This window comes from Acyrthosiphon pisum, chromosome A2 (genome assembly GCF_005508785.2).
Source record: "Acyrthosiphon pisum isolate AL4f chromosome A2, pea_aphid_22Mar2018_4r6ur, whole genome shotgun sequence".
NCBI classification, from domain to species: Eukaryota; Metazoa; Arthropoda; class Insecta; order Hemiptera; family Aphididae; genus Acyrthosiphon; species Acyrthosiphon pisum.
Window position 1 is genome coordinate 118,739,684 of NC_042495.1, and position 16,312 is coordinate 118,755,995.

A 16,312-nucleotide genomic window follows, 5' to 3' on the forward strand; every position below is an offset into this window, starting at 1 on the left:
CTAAAAATTAATTTTATTAATATGATGTGGTGGGATTTAAATCACATAATCGATGTGTTACTTGTGATAATTATAAACAACTATATGGTTAATGCATAGGTGGTGATGCGTTGTGGCCAACACAGAATTTATACCTTTAATGTGAAAAGTCAATTTATTCCTATAGCCGATTTGCTCTGGTCACCCCTAAAACCACAATTATTAGAACGTAAGCCTGGGATAAAAACGAAAAAAATACGCATTTGAAATGTGCATTTGCTACAACGCATACCTATGTAAATTTATCAGGCTTTCAATGCTTTTTGTGTTTCTTTAGAAATCTAATTTGGATGGGTTTTTTTCTTTCATTACTATTCCTGTTTTCTTTCGAAACCAAGTATCTATCACATTCTGTTCGAAAGCGCGGACCATCCACTTTTTCGATGCCCAAATGTTTCAGCATCGACGTATCCATATAGTCATAGCGTAACGTTGAAATGCACCACCAACCGTGTGGATTTGCGTATAAATAAAGCATTATGTAGATGTAGAAGTGCTAGTGTATAACGGCCGCAGAGACCAAGTTTCTGGATTTTCAGTTTAATTAAAAAACTTTTCGATCGGTGAACATTATGTGCTTTTACGTCGTCTCTGCTTTTGTAGTAAAATCGACAAAAAAAAAAAAACAAAACAAAACAAACAAATAAAAACGTGCGATGGACGCGTCCGACACTTCCGCCGTCACCGCCGTCGGTGCATGTCACGCTTCCGGGAAACCATTCAACGGCACACATTTTTCTGCTTCATTTTTTCTATTCTATCACAAACCACTATCTCCATGTGAGTGTACACAGTCAACGCTGCGTTATACCATGATATTACACACCTACGATACGCCGTTCACAGTGTTGACGGTGATGTTTACACATCCTACCATCGTATTTTAATTTATAATAATAACCATTATTATCAATGTTATTGCGCGAATTTCAAACGCGGTCGTGCACAATTCATTTTCAGTTTCGCAAAAAAACGTTGGGATACGATAAGGTCAACGTGACGGCCGCGAAAACGTTGAGTTCGCTATACAGCGATCTTCACTCCACCGCCGTATGGTATCCGGGTGAGGGTGAGCCCGTCATCGATTTCCTCGTGTCCGTCACGTCGTACTTACAGAAATCGTCCGATTTGGCCGACCTAGACCAAGCGTCCATCAGCTTTGACAACATACTCAGCATGCTGTTGGAAAACGATTCGGTGGTTAACGATAAGGTAAGACGTGTTTACTATCTATCTGCGGATCGCGTAATACATCGTATGAATGTCATTATTATTTTATTACTTGTATTATATTACATTGTTACTGTTATTTTTTTTGTCATCCGACAGAAAATCGTTCAGCTTCTGGATATGATCGAGACGTGGACGCTGTTAAAAGCGTTTTACTTGTTCACCAACAAAGGAACTAAACAGTACACAAACCAGATCGAAAATATACATGTTGCGTCAGCCTCGGAAGTAGTGATAAATCACAGTAGAAATATGACGCACCGGTTTTATGACAAGTACAATTATAATGCAGTTTTTTTTTAAAAATAATAATTCAATTATTGACACGACCTTTTATTTATTTCACGTACAAACGATGTGTTTCACAGACAAACCATTAGGCCCTCACAACAACCAAAAGTAATCGTTTCCATGTGCGACGTTCAAATCGACAAATGGATTAACAAATCGTTCAATGTAGGAGTCACGACGTTCAGAAATCTATCGGAGTTTTTCCCGAAAAAATATTTCATAAACAAGAGGTAAATAAAGACGAAATCATTTGCCACAGTTGCAATCGATAAATTTGTATATTATTTTATTTTAAACGAAAATAACAGAATTAAGATATTATTTTGAAATACTGGGTACAGATATTATTATGCGAATTAAGTCATATTCACTGATGTCAAAAAAAAAAAAACATTTCCTTTGGAAGATTTCAATTTTATTTATTTTTTTATTTATTCAGGGTACGCTTTGTCCAATTCATTTTCCGTATATTATATTTTTATTTATTTTTAAAACTATATTTCAGTTCTGGATATCTTTTCAAAATGTGGTACAATATTATTTATATAAAAAAACTGAATCAAAAAATGTATACCCAGGTAAACTGTTTTTGTTAACGTAACTCCCAGCTATAACAGGTATAATAATACTTTGAATTCGTACGCACCATAAGTCAAGTCTGTTTATTTAATTCTAAATAGCAGATAATGAATGGAAATAGTAAGTCAACGAATCGACTCGTCGCGATTGTATGTCAAGTTGAAGTGGCGGGCTACCACCTGTGAAGTTGTTACATCGTCCTCTGGTGATAATAAAAATATGAATTGTTATTCGGGAGATCTGGGCTTCATGAATCCAACTATAGGATATCCTGCGGGGGTGGTTGATAAAAAATATGGTGCTTGTAGGAAAAATAGTTGACTGAGATAACCTTAAGTTTGTTGTAGTGTCATCATACAACACTGATGGAACACTGATGGAAATAGAATATGTTATAAATTATAATACGAATATGTTGGTTTTCAGCAAAGACGGCGAGATCGAGTACAGCGTGATGACGCCAATAGTGTCGGTCAGCGTGGCGCAGGACGGTCAACGGATACGCAAACACTGGCCGACCATTGTTACCGAGTTGGAGTTCGACCTTACGTTGCCGTGGCTGGTAAACGGAACGTGGAACGTAACGTGCGTTACCATGGCCAGGCTAGCCGACCACCAGTGGGACATGTCATCCTGCCGGATGGTCAACGTCTGGTCACCGTTGTCCAACGTTACCCGTTGCCACTGCTCGTCAGCTGGTCTTTTCACTGTACTCGCTAGAGTGATGCCACTGGTCAGTATATATGTATATAAGTATAGGACTTGTGACCCAACCAAGTCGAATAGGTAGGATTAAAAAATCCGACAACGTTTTCTTCACATTGTTGCCCAAACGACCCGATTTCTGAGGCAAAATTAATTCGTTGAAAAATTTTACAACGAGACACTATTTTCTTTATGCATTTTTTGTAATGTAAGTTGGTGTATACACTTTTGAATACGTAGTATACCATTAATCAACCAATTTTCATCTCATGTTTTTATCTCATAATAGTATGTGCCTAAGCCCCTTCGCAGGCGTAAATAAAAATAAAGAATTCATAATAGTATAAACAGTACATGATACACTTGTGTCGTAAAATAGCACTAACGCTGGACTCGTGTATGCCCACTGAATGTAGTTGTCGGGTCATTAATTATGTGAATTTAATTATGCGGAATACGAATCTAGCCTTATTTGTGTGTACCAGACTTACTAAAATGTTTATTTTTCTTTAAAATTTAATCGTACGTTATATTGCAATATTGTTATTTTTCTCTATATTTTGCTTATAGACATGTTGTGAAATTATTAACTTAAAAAACTGTGATTATATCTTTAAATAAAATTTGAATCATAAATTATGAGAAATGACACAATGCTACGATCTCAATTTACCAGATGCGTGTTTATGAATGTAATTTGTTAGTCGAATAAAAGTTGTATTTTCTCGAGTTTATGGATAAAATGCATCAAATATAAATACATCTTGTTCTTAAACTGAAATTCTCCATAATAACAAACAAAGCAACTTTTATGTTTTTATGCAAAATCCACAAAAATTCTTCTATCTCTTAGCTCCCTTACGTAAAACGATTTATCGACTAATTTAATAATTCTGTTCAAATCAAAAAAGAAAGAAAAAATGCATTTATCATACATATTATTTACATTACTGTTACACTTCATATCACATCAAAACTTAAAAAGAATAAAAACTGCAAAGAAATTGTTTTTTGTTTTTTTCTTAAATCACTTAAATTCGTGGAATCTTGTTAAACTATTGAAAACTCGTCATCTAAACTATTACTGAGATTCCAGTGAAAATGAAAAGGTACAATTTTTGTATTTTTATATAATATGTCTTTAAAATATATTTCATAGGCATTATACCTCAGACGTATACAGAATATAGTCAGAAAGATAATATTTAGAAAATAATTCTTAACTGTTTGATTTTTTCTACCAACTAAAACTATTTTCTTATATACAAAAACGCATTAGGCATGAATTACCACACTTTTACTTTGGATGGAGAATGTATGGATAGAAACGAAAATTTCTCTTAGGATAACACTTAAAATATTGTAAAAATATGTTTTTTCGTTTCTAAGACTCATATTTCTTGCATTTTTAGCAATAATTATTGTGCAAGTGTAAGCTATTAAAAATAATTGTACAAGAAATCTATGATGAAAGTAACGCATTTTTAAAATAACAATATTATGTACAACTTTTGAAATTTCGGACATAACTAACTTTACACTCCATTACTTAAACTACACGTGCAGTGCTGTCAAAACAAACGTCCCAGTTTGGATTCGAAACGGTTTAGTGAGTATTTGAATAATGATCGTTGATTGTTTTTATTCTTGCTCATACTCAGGACGAAGAAGGTCAAAGTACTTCAAAACAAGATGTGATTATCGTGTTCGGGTGTGTTTGTTGCCTGGTTCAATCGGCGATGTCTCTGATGCTGCTGGTCACTCAATGGGTTAAACATCCGACGTGCATTGTGTACTTGAAGATACAGCTGTGCTTCGCAATTATAATCCAGATGTGCATGTTTCTGTACGCAACGAAAAATGTAAATGTCCATCGTTATTATTTTAATTACTTATAATCATTGTTTTTATTTCCAAGACATTCTGTTTCGAACGCTTTTAACGACAACAATTTGCCATTTTCAGAACGACTATGGATATTTTTCGCTGTACTTGCAAATAGTGACCATAGTGGAGATAACGTCGCACTTGAGTCAGTTGCTCATCGTATACACAGAGATAATTAGTTTCCCGCAGTTTTCCAATATTAAACTTCCCATTATTGGCGTAGCGACAAGTGAGGATAATTTATCTATCGGTAACACGCGAGTTGCTTTTTTTTATTATTATTTTCCATGTTTTCCATTCGGTGATAAATCCTGTAATCTTCAATAATTAAAATACTACGTTATCCATTTGACGTTTTATCAATAACCGTCATATTTTTTTCGTTATTTATCTTTTATCTGAAACAAAAAAAAATATATTGAAATTTGTTAACCATTCAACGATTATGTGGTAAATATTTATTTGTATATACATTATAATATATATATCCATAATATTATGTGCCTATGATTGTAGAAATATATTTATATAATATTTGAAATAAATATATAACAATATGTAATTATAACACACGTAATATGTATTATATATTATCTATTAAGACATAGAATAAAATACCTACAGTGCACGCGTTCATGTTAGTTTTGTTTTTGTATTTATTTACACCATTTTGTATTTAAATTCCCCTCAGTCAAAATCATACAATCAACATTGTTGCCCATCGTCATTATACCTTTGAATTTTTTTTTTAACCATCCTTATTTTAATTTTCAAATAAATACGATCGTTTGGTTTTTTTTCACCATATATAATTCCTAGCCTAAAATAATAAGGGTATGCCTTAGATCGTACCATGGTGGGTGGACCAAAACTGGTCGTTGGCTAATATGCACTAATGACGTTTTTTTTAATGATTTTCAGCTGCACCCGTGTTATTTGTGCTCAGTATCATGTTAAGTCTGAATATTATCGGCGCTAAGCCTATTCGACCATGGTGGTCGTGGGAGAATTCTGCGTTCATCTACGTTTATATCATAATCTTTGTACTGCTCATGATTATGTACTTGTCAGTATTAACAATAACCGTGCCTAAGTTGAAATTTATAAAGCAGAAACTTCAACGGAACACACCGACAAGTATGAAAAAAAGGTAAGACCTTCTAATCTACTATACTTTTGTCTGCATTTATCAGTAATTGTATTTATCAAGTTTCCTATTTCACCGTAATTCGTTTTATTTCACTTAACGATAAAACTGGTGATTTTCACTAATCAGATTTAATTAGGTAGGTACACATTAATATTGTAACCATTAATCTTAACAATCCTACGAATCGTCGAGTCATTTCAAAATTATTCGTGTTCAATAGCTATTAAATTACGGGAGATTGTAAATTCCACTCAAAGATCGTAAATTCCGCCTAGAACATTTCCGATTCAATTTTGAATACATACAAATCCCACCAAAAATCAGCAGACAATAAATAAAGGTACCTACTTATTAATAATAACTAATAATCTATAGTATATAATACAGCGTACCTATTAAAATATTGTAAAAATGCATAAAATATTAATATATATACACCTTATATTAATAAAAATAATTATAATTATTATAGGTAATAATAATCAAAATATTCCAATACGTATAATAATTTATAATATATAATAATTTAATATTTTATTAATTTTGTTATTTTTATATTTTAATAGCTATCTAAAACTATAACATTACTAGCTCATAATAATCTGATATTAAATTTAATAAATAAGATTAGCAACAGTGCCCATAATATTGATATTTTCGATGTATTTTTTAATCGAATTATAATTTCTCAACGCTTCGCAGGATACATTGCAGACTAAAAAACCTTGCTATTTAAAATTTTCCAAACTCCATACACTAATAATCTGTATTGATAGTGATATAGGGACATTGCGTAATATATAACTTAAAAGTAAAAATATAAAAAAATGTAATAGAAATAATGTTTTAAATATGGAACCAGCTAAATTTTAAGTATATATTGTATTCCTAAATGGTTTTCATTTGTTTTATATTTTATTATAATTATACTCATTAATAGAACCTTTAACATATGTTCTTTAAAACTATAATAACTAATAAGTAAAAATATTTTTTTGTTTGCCCACATCCGTATTTAGATCGTTGTTGCGTATATTTTTGTATGAATTTCAACAGTTATTGAACGCTATATATAATAATATATAATGATGGTTGTTATATTTAATGGTTAAATGGGTCGTTAATTTCAATTTCACGAGCACCTCAATTGGTTTAACACTGGCACACAATATGTAGATTCAATTTGTACAAATATTCTTCCAACTAAAAGTATGTACATTGTACACATTGTAGACGATGATATTCTATTAAGAACAAAACACACATTTTCCCATCAATATCGTTGTTGTTTTAAAAATAAAATATTTTTTTTTACTACGGTTGAAGCAGGTTTTTACAGAATTAATATTTATGTAATATAATTATATTTAAAACATTTTTTTCAAAGTTAACTATACAGGTTCTTTTATTTTCTATCCCATATATTTTTAATTCTACATTCTGAAGCAAAATATTTTTATGAACATTTAAATTATTGTTAACATAACAAATTTTATAGTTAAAAAATCTATTTAAGCAATAGAGAACTACAGATTAATTGCGATGCATGTTTTATTACGATACTTAAATAACTAATTTAAAAATTGTTATTCTTAAAAGTATTGATTGTTCACGAAGATTAGCTAAAGAAATGGGAATAAAAAAATTAATTAAGAAACTATTTTTGATATATTGACCAACAAACATTATTAGAATTAAATATAACTATTTACTTGATAATATTTTAATTTAGATCACTTTCAAAATAAACTTAACATTTGTTTTTAACACAAGTATATTTTGATCATACTGTACATTTGAAAACTATTTTGAGAGTTTTGAACAAGATAGTTAAAAAATATACATACAGTTTTTATTAGTTTATAGAATATAAAATAAAACAATTTTGATCCATTTTTGAGATAATATAACATAAAAATAAGTTCAAAGAAAACGTACAAAATTAAAATGTAAGCATAAATTGTTGTGCGACTTTCGTGGAAATGCAAATTAACAATACATTTGCAAATACCTACTTTGAAAATTCAATTAGTATAGCTCCTACAAAAATATAAAATATATATTTTAAATAAAAACATCTTTCTTCGGTATTTGATTATAATGAGTATTATATTGTATTTATATATATACTAAATATACTTACATAATGACGTATATTCGTTGAACTTTAAATGTGTTTTTTTTAAACTATAATGCATTACAACTAGGATTCTGCCTAACTAGATAGGATTAAAAAATAAAATATATTTATTTATAATATGTCGCATTCAGATAAAATATTTATTAAACATAATATGTAATTTCAAATACTCGTTGCAATATATTGTACTTATAGTATATAAGTTAAAATTAAAAATGTCTTATTTGAGTTGATTCACGTAGAATGTAAATAAATATTTTTCTAATATTGAACCAAATAAGTGGCTTGAAAAAAAAAAACTATTTTACTTTATTCAGACGTATAATACATGAAAATTGTTTGATGTTTAAATGTCAATGATGCAGTGGAGCCATCCCTACGTCATAGATTCTCCAGAAAAATGTTAAACAAAACTTTATAATTAATGTAACATGCGGCACACGCTGCATGATATCGTTATGTCTTATGATATTCTAAAAGAGGAAAGTTTTTAATACTTCTTCTGTAACCTCTCAAAACGCATTTAATCATGCTAGAGTACTTATATGCAGTTGCTGAATTACGAAGTCCTTTATCTTTACGAAATGCTTTTATTTTAAAGCACGTTTGGTTTATTTAACAATATTGTACATAATTTATTCTTTAACATTTTTTACACTTAGAATGGGACTTATAGTCAGATCAGTAGCTATCCTGTTAATCGTCATCGTGACGACCGTTTCCAGTATCCTGCACATAATCTATATGGAAGACTTTTCCAAGTATTTTTTCAGTTCATCATGTGCCGTACAGGTAAGTGTGCACCATCTAAGAACGTAATCGTTTCACGTAAACCCGCGTACATTCAGCGACAGATAGCGTTGTCTGCTTGTTCCGTAATGAAAGATATTTACTGTTTCGAATTAATTGTTTTACTTTTACTAATGAATTGAATAAAGAACAAACATTTTGAAAAACATATAATATTATTATTAGTACCATTGTAATATTGTGATAATCCTATAACTAGTGTTTGACCCGTATGTCCCTCGATTTAGGGTTTCGTTGTATTGTACTGCTACGTGTTGCACTCGGAAGAACCGTTTGACTTGAGAACCGTTTATCGACCAAAATCGTCACCGCAACAATCAAGTGATGATAACCATTCGGATTCTGCCGGAAGTCCATTGAAACGTAAGTATGACCAGTAATTATAAACACAGTTGGAAAAAAACACTCTGTCGCTTAAATGATTTGTGGTATACCTTATTTACCGACACATGGTTCGTCGAAAATACTTTTGATGGTTTAATATGTGGCGGAAAATGTATCACACGCATGGCAAACTTTCATAAATACTTTAGGTTCGTTTTTAAATGATAGAGAACACTAAAGTTTAAAATAAATCGATTCCCATTTAATATTCGTTAATTTGAATAAAATATATTTTTTTCGTGGGATGTGGTATAAAAAGGGTCAGATCGAAACGGATAGATTTATATTATTATTGTACGAAACATCAACCACGATACGAACAAATAACCGCGATACATATTGAACACACGCCATATAAGTATGTAGCAATTATAGATCTGTAATAGGTAAATAACACGGAAAAAAAGAATATTTCAACAATTATAAACAATATAAACAGCATATGATAATATTGTTCTGTATAGTGATAACTTTGTAATATTTCTTACGGCGGAAATGTTAAACATACGGAAAATAAAAGTTTTTAATTTTCAGGTTTTTCTAAGAACACAATAGATTACGAGATAAAACAATCGATTAAGAGTGACATACTGGAAATAACAGATAATCCACAAGAGTATTTTATCACGCAAGAAAAGCCAGTGTCGATTGTCAGCAACCTTACTAGCTCTTTAAAAAAACTCGATAGCAATACCGAGCCTAAAAAGTCTGTGACATTTCGTCATGACTTAATCACAGGTAAAATAATCAGTGAGAAATGTATGGGCGTATTGTATGATAGATTATAAACAAATAGATTATTTCTATCTATCAGTACCTATACAATAGATATAAAATATAATTATTGCGAGTGTTACAAAAGACGTTTTTTAAGTAAAAATGTTCTCACTTCAACGTGAAGTCGTAATTATCTTTTCTATTAGCATAGTACTAGAGAGAAAAAACAAAATCAAACGTAAACACAATTTCCTTCTGGTGTATTATTTTGTCGTTACGTATCTACCATTATTTAGAACTATCTTTTCACACCCCGTAAAAAAATTTCGTTTACTCTTCAAAAGTTGAATTATCGTTCAAATTATTCCGGTGCATGAATTTATTCTGGTTAATTTTCCTCGTTTAAAGAGAATTTGAGACGTTATAATGCCGGAATCTCGGATAATAGATGCGAATAAAAACAAAAAAATTACAATATTATGAAAATATTTAATTGTAAGCAAAAATATACTATTTCGATTTCTATAAGTATTGTTTGAAATAAATGTTTTTTTTAATTTAACGTTAATTTGGTCAATGCACTAAATTAGTTTCTTTAAATAAAATAATCTTAGTTATTTGTAAACAAAATAATATTAGATTCAATAGTATTTTATGATATAGTTTTTATTATAATATTATACGGTATTAATAAACTAACATAGTTATAAATTAGAATTCTGGATTTGATCGAATATGCCTTCTTAATACACAAGAAATTTCGAGCAATTTATATTACTCAATAGTTATGTTTTATATTAATACGATGAATAAAATAAGAACAACTAAATAATACTCCAATGAGGCATCATTTGTTTAATATTTTTATTTCATTTCAATTACTAGTCTATACAACTTCAGATTGAAGGTGCTGTAAAATGGTATGTAGAATAATATGCCACAACTAAAATTTCTAATTATTCGGTGCACTTGATATGACACAATTATTTGAAGCATTTTCACAACATAATATATAATAATATGACGTACATATTATAACTATACATCCTATTATATTAAATACAAACTTTAAATTTAAAATTATTAATATATTTCTATAGTCAATAATACAGAAATAGAATGGTAAATAATAATAATGTGAATAGAATTTTAAAATATTATCAGATATCTTATAAGATATAGATCTAAATTACAATTTGAATCAAATTGTTTGTAAATATTAGTAATCTAAATTCTAAGTCAGTGCCCGCTACATTATTGAGGTGTTAATATTTTAAATAAAAATAAAAATCTATTTTATAAGACCATTTTGTTTTATTATTACTTATAATAATGTTTAATGTTAGAACTCTATTTGTATAGTATACCTATATAATATTATAAATGTATGAACATGCATAATAATATAATAGAAACTTTATCTTATTGTGTAATATAATATAATATACCTACATGCAACGTATTTAGTACATAAAAACGTCTCAACTATAGACATAAATTTATTTATCTGATACCATTATTTTCTTAGCTGAATTTAATTTGAATTAATAATTTATCATTTCATCGTTTATTTTTAAAAAAATGTAAACTTATTTACGTTTGTAATATACATAGAGTAGGTATTAAAATGTTTTATATTACAATATATTATTATGTTTACGTAATCTTTGAGAATTATCACATACCATTTTTTTTTCTCTAAACATATTTACTCTGTACTGTACTTTAGTAGATACAAGTTATATAATGTTACTTGTCATAAAAATAATATATATGTATACTGTATATAACTTTGAAAGATAACATAATATTGATAGTTATTGCGCCACTAAATCATATTGATGCCCAAAGTTATGATGAAACTATACCGTTAATGCGCTGATGCGTTGGTAGTTGGTACTGTATATGAGTAAATTTAGTCTTAAGATAATATAATATAAATATTTCTTTGTACAATTTTTTTCAAATGTCCACTTTAAGCGCACACTATGGTTTTGTTGAAACGTTTTTTTTTATCATTTTTTAAGCCTTTTGATATATTTATTTACATAGTATTATGTGTATTATGCATTGGTATAATATATAGGTATAAAATGAGATGGTTGCATTAGACTAAATATTTTTTAAAAAATCTTAGTGTAAACTAATTTTTGTATCAAAAGTATTTTGTGCTTCAGTACCTATTTTTTTGATGTATTCCCTTGCAATTTAAATTATTGATTAATTAAATTTGATTTAAAAGAGTTTCCTATATTTGATTATTATATGAAAATCGAATTTATTTTCTTTTGTTCATTATTTGGAATTAATATTAGTCTGAGTTAAGATACTATTAAACATCATTAACCACATGATTAAAATATTATTATTACACAATATTTTATATTAATTTAACTACCAATTATTGTGGACAGATAATTTAGGACTTGGTTCCTAAAAATCTTCTGGTCTATATTATAATAAATACTTATAGGTATAGATCGAATTTTATAGGTAGATATAGGTAATTAAAGACTATATTATTTTTTAAGTTTTACTAAATTTCACATTCCAGAGACATTTATTTTAATACTTTCTATTTTACTTTGCTGCAGGGTGTCACGAAAAGTCGTCGGACGGTCACGACACTGACAGTGGATGCGGCGATTACTGTGGAAGTGGAGAAAAGAGTTGTTGTTCGTACCGGAACAACAGTCGGGCACCATTATTGGAGACGACGGCTATCGATTCTGCAGACACGGTGGACGACTGGCAGCCAGTGGACTTTGCGGATGCCTCACAGCCGACCTCGATGGTTCCACTTCCGGCCGGAAGCGACACTTCTATCAGGTGTGTGGTGCAACCGCCACCCGATATGTTGGCCACGCACGTGTGCGTTGAAGTCGGACTAGTCAAACAGCATGCCACCACCGCGGATGGTTCTCCGACAATCGTGGTGTGCAGCGTGGACGTGGAACCATGCCGGCAACCACATATGTTATTCATGTCCGGGGTTACCGACAAGTCGTCGTCGACGGCACCCGAACCTGGGACAGACGGCTCCGGCGGTGACAGTAACGACGATGACGTTCTGGACCGAATATCCCAAGACCTGGACTATCTGTTGAACCGGAAGAACGTCGTCGACTCAAACGTGGTTGAGTTGGATGGTGATGGTGAAGCTGATCGCAACCAGAAAAAGAAAACCAAAGACCTAACCTAACCCTGAGACGCAAGACTCGTCGGCTTTGAAGAAACTCTAAACGCCAATGCAAACTATATCCGATCATACCCCAGCGCCCACCGAATCACACTTATACGCCGGACGTTGATCACATTTTTGGTTACCGTTTGCCTCGAATTTAAAATAATTTATTTAAATGTTAAATAATAACCATTTACATTTTTTTTTTCATATTACAATTAATTGTACATCTATTTAAAACATATTTGTTCACAATATTGCATAATAATATGATCGTTGTATTATTAATGCATTCGTTTTTCGAATATATTACTACTATTATTATTTTTTTGATTATCATTATATCGTTGTCCTTAAGTGTTTTGTGTACAGCTATAAAATATTATCATTATTATTTATACTGTTTTTTTTTTTTGATCTTTTTTTTTAAGAACCATCGTATGCCACAGACGATGATTTCCGAAACAAAAAACTGTTTAATTGTTGTGTCATTTGTATTTCATAAAATATCATATACATTCTGCCGTATAATACACATACAGATACATGTTTGTATTACTACTATTATTATTTTCATTATAATTTATAATATTAAGGTGCCACGGGTTATAGACTATGCAGCACGATTGTTTGTCGATTTTTCGTCGGTCTTTAATGAAAATGTGTTTTTTCGGACCCCCACTCGAATCATATTCACCTGAACATGAACCAATAATACAGTGCCAATAAAAAGAACAACTGTATTGTGAAATATGGGATGTTGCCGTTGGTAAACTCAATTTTCAATTATTTTTTCAAGAAGACAATAAACTTTTAAATCACCTTTATTTGTAATGCGTATAAGTGTGAAAAAAAGAATAATAATGGCATGTTTGTACACATGCAGTTTTATTTAATAAAAATACTAAAATACTTTTTTGTGTAATATTTTTTAAGAAACCCGGAACAGATATTATTTTATTCTATAAACAGATTGAACACCTGAGAACCAGAAAATGGTTTGTTCAGCCGATATTATTTTGTGGAAACTTTTTAAAAGTAATGACGATAATAGTGTGAGCACCTTAATAAATAAATAAATTATTTTTTATATTTGTGAGTAGAAGTGGTGTCATGTTTTTTTATAGAGAGTACTAAAACCCGAGACTGAGCGGATAATTCCATTATACCAGCGATAACAAAAAAAGAACATTTTTTAAACACACCCATATTAAAATATTTATTTAAGGTCTTTAGATATATATATTATAATTACAAATACATTTTACCCGAATACCTACCATTTTAATATCTAAGTTGATAGAATTACAGTTTGACTAACACAGTAACATTGCGAATATTTATTAAAAATGTTTCTTTTAGAAGACAAATTATTATGCATTTAAAATATATTTTGTTGAATTAAAAATGATATTTTTTATAAATATATGCGGGTAATTGGCCTAATGATACTCAATATAATAATAACCACTCGCCGCTATTTAAAACAATTGAACAAATTCATACGAATAAATTATAAAAACGATTAAGCTGCTCATTTAATTCATAAAAATACATACAGTTTAGTATTAAATTGTATTACCTTGTATCAAATAGTGAAGAAAATTCAAAATAGGTTCGTTAAAGTCCCATAAAATATATAAAATTACAGTGGTCGCCGCTTAATGTAATCACTTTGGTACGGGACATAACTGATAACATAATCCGATTGATAACACTAAACGAAAAAAATAACAATTTAGTGTTGCATCAAATTTTATGATCATTATTCTTAACACATAGTTATTAAAAGTATAATTATTTTATTTCATTGATAAAATGTTCGTATTTGTATTGTAATTCAAAATTTGATGAATGTTGTTGCACTCCCCTTCGTAATACTCGTAGAGCCACTCTCATTTCCGAAGAACTTGGAGGTTTTTCAGTATCTGTTTCTTCATTTTATTATGAGCTATTCGACGAAAACTTAGACATTATTTTCTTTATCTAATAACTACATAATGATGATTTTATGACCTCAAACTGATAATATTATGCGGCGTATTGATTACAATAGCCGACATAATTTACACATATAAGTATACATCCGGCCCGTACTTATACTTTTCGATAACAATAAACGTTTGATAACATTAACTGTGATTATAATAAGCGGCGACCACTGTATATAAATTTAATATTATATTATATTAATATATAAAATTATATTTTAAAAAGAAAGACAAATTATTGCGATTGTAAAAGTTTGGCGGTGATAATAAAAATAAGGAAAATAATAAAGGACGTTACAAATGTCCTTTTAAAAAGACTATCAACCAAAAAAAAAATTCCTCGTTAAACAATGTTAGAAAATGACATCATTTTTTTTTCAATTATTTGCACTAGTAGAACCAAAAAAGGTTAAAATTAAGACGTTTTTCGTCATTTGGCAGTTAAAGTTTATAAAAAATAATGACTTTTATTTATTAATATCTATTTCAAGTACTATAATAATATTATATCTGGTGGCTAGCTATAGGTATGTTTAATGTTTATACATGATCAATTTTTTATAGTTATTTTATGTTCAAATTTGGACAAAATTACATGCCAAATAACCAAGAATAATTATTTTAGTAATTTTGTTGTAATTGTATAATAAAAATTCAATTTATCGTCTACTGTATTAATAATAAGTAATTAAATATAATAAAAAAATATCCAGACTGACTCCGAACGCTCAGAATCGTTTTACGTATACAATGATATTATATAATTGAATTCAAATTCAATGCCATCCATTAAACATAACCCACTTGTAACCTACTGCACAGCAGAGCATCATCCTAATAACCTACTTTTTTTTTTACTTTTCTTAGTAATAGTTCGTTTAGTGCAACACCAGTCTATAAAAACATTTTAATTTTGAAAACATAAATACGCCAATATAATAAATACAATCAAAAAAAAAGCAGTTAAGTGGATGTCGCTCTGCTGTAAAGTAGATTACGAGTGGGTTATTGTATAATGGTTATATTAAAATTGAATTCAATGATATAATATCAAAAACGATTCTGAGCGGAGACGGTTTGTCAGTCTGGATATTTTATATTTTGTTATTATTTATTTTATCATGTAAGTTGAATTAATATTAAAATATTATATTTTTTTATTCGTTTCTATGGTGGTGAAGCAGAATATTTTTCTTAATATTTTG

The 16,312-nt window shown here is 29.5% G+C and overlaps 1 protein-coding gene across 1 annotated transcript in view; it reads left to right on the top strand.

Annotated features, from left to right (window-relative positions):
- LOC100569640 overlaps positions 1–14,030 on the top strand; it is a 155,829-nt gene extending 141,799 nt beyond the window's left edge. The window contains exons 13-23 of the mRNA XM_029490062.1: positions 1,000–1,251; positions 1,369–1,544; positions 1,638–1,790; positions 2,566–2,872; positions 4,506–4,706; positions 4,810–4,960; positions 5,653–5,881; positions 8,684–8,813; positions 9,059–9,194; positions 9,750–9,953; positions 12,527–14,030. Of these exons, the coding sequence (XP_029345922.1) occupies positions 1,000–1,251; positions 1,369–1,544; positions 1,638–1,790; positions 2,566–2,872; positions 4,506–4,706; positions 4,810–4,960; positions 5,653–5,881; positions 8,684–8,813; positions 9,059–9,194; positions 9,750–9,953; positions 12,527–13,134 (2,547 nt within the window). The 3' untranslated portion in view covers positions 13,135–14,030. The remainder of the gene's footprint in view (positions 1–999; positions 1,252–1,368; positions 1,545–1,637; positions 1,791–2,565; positions 2,873–4,505; positions 4,707–4,809; positions 4,961–5,652; positions 5,882–8,683; positions 8,814–9,058; positions 9,195–9,749; positions 9,954–12,526) is intronic.
- Positions 14,031–16,312: the final 2,282 nt, after the last annotated feature.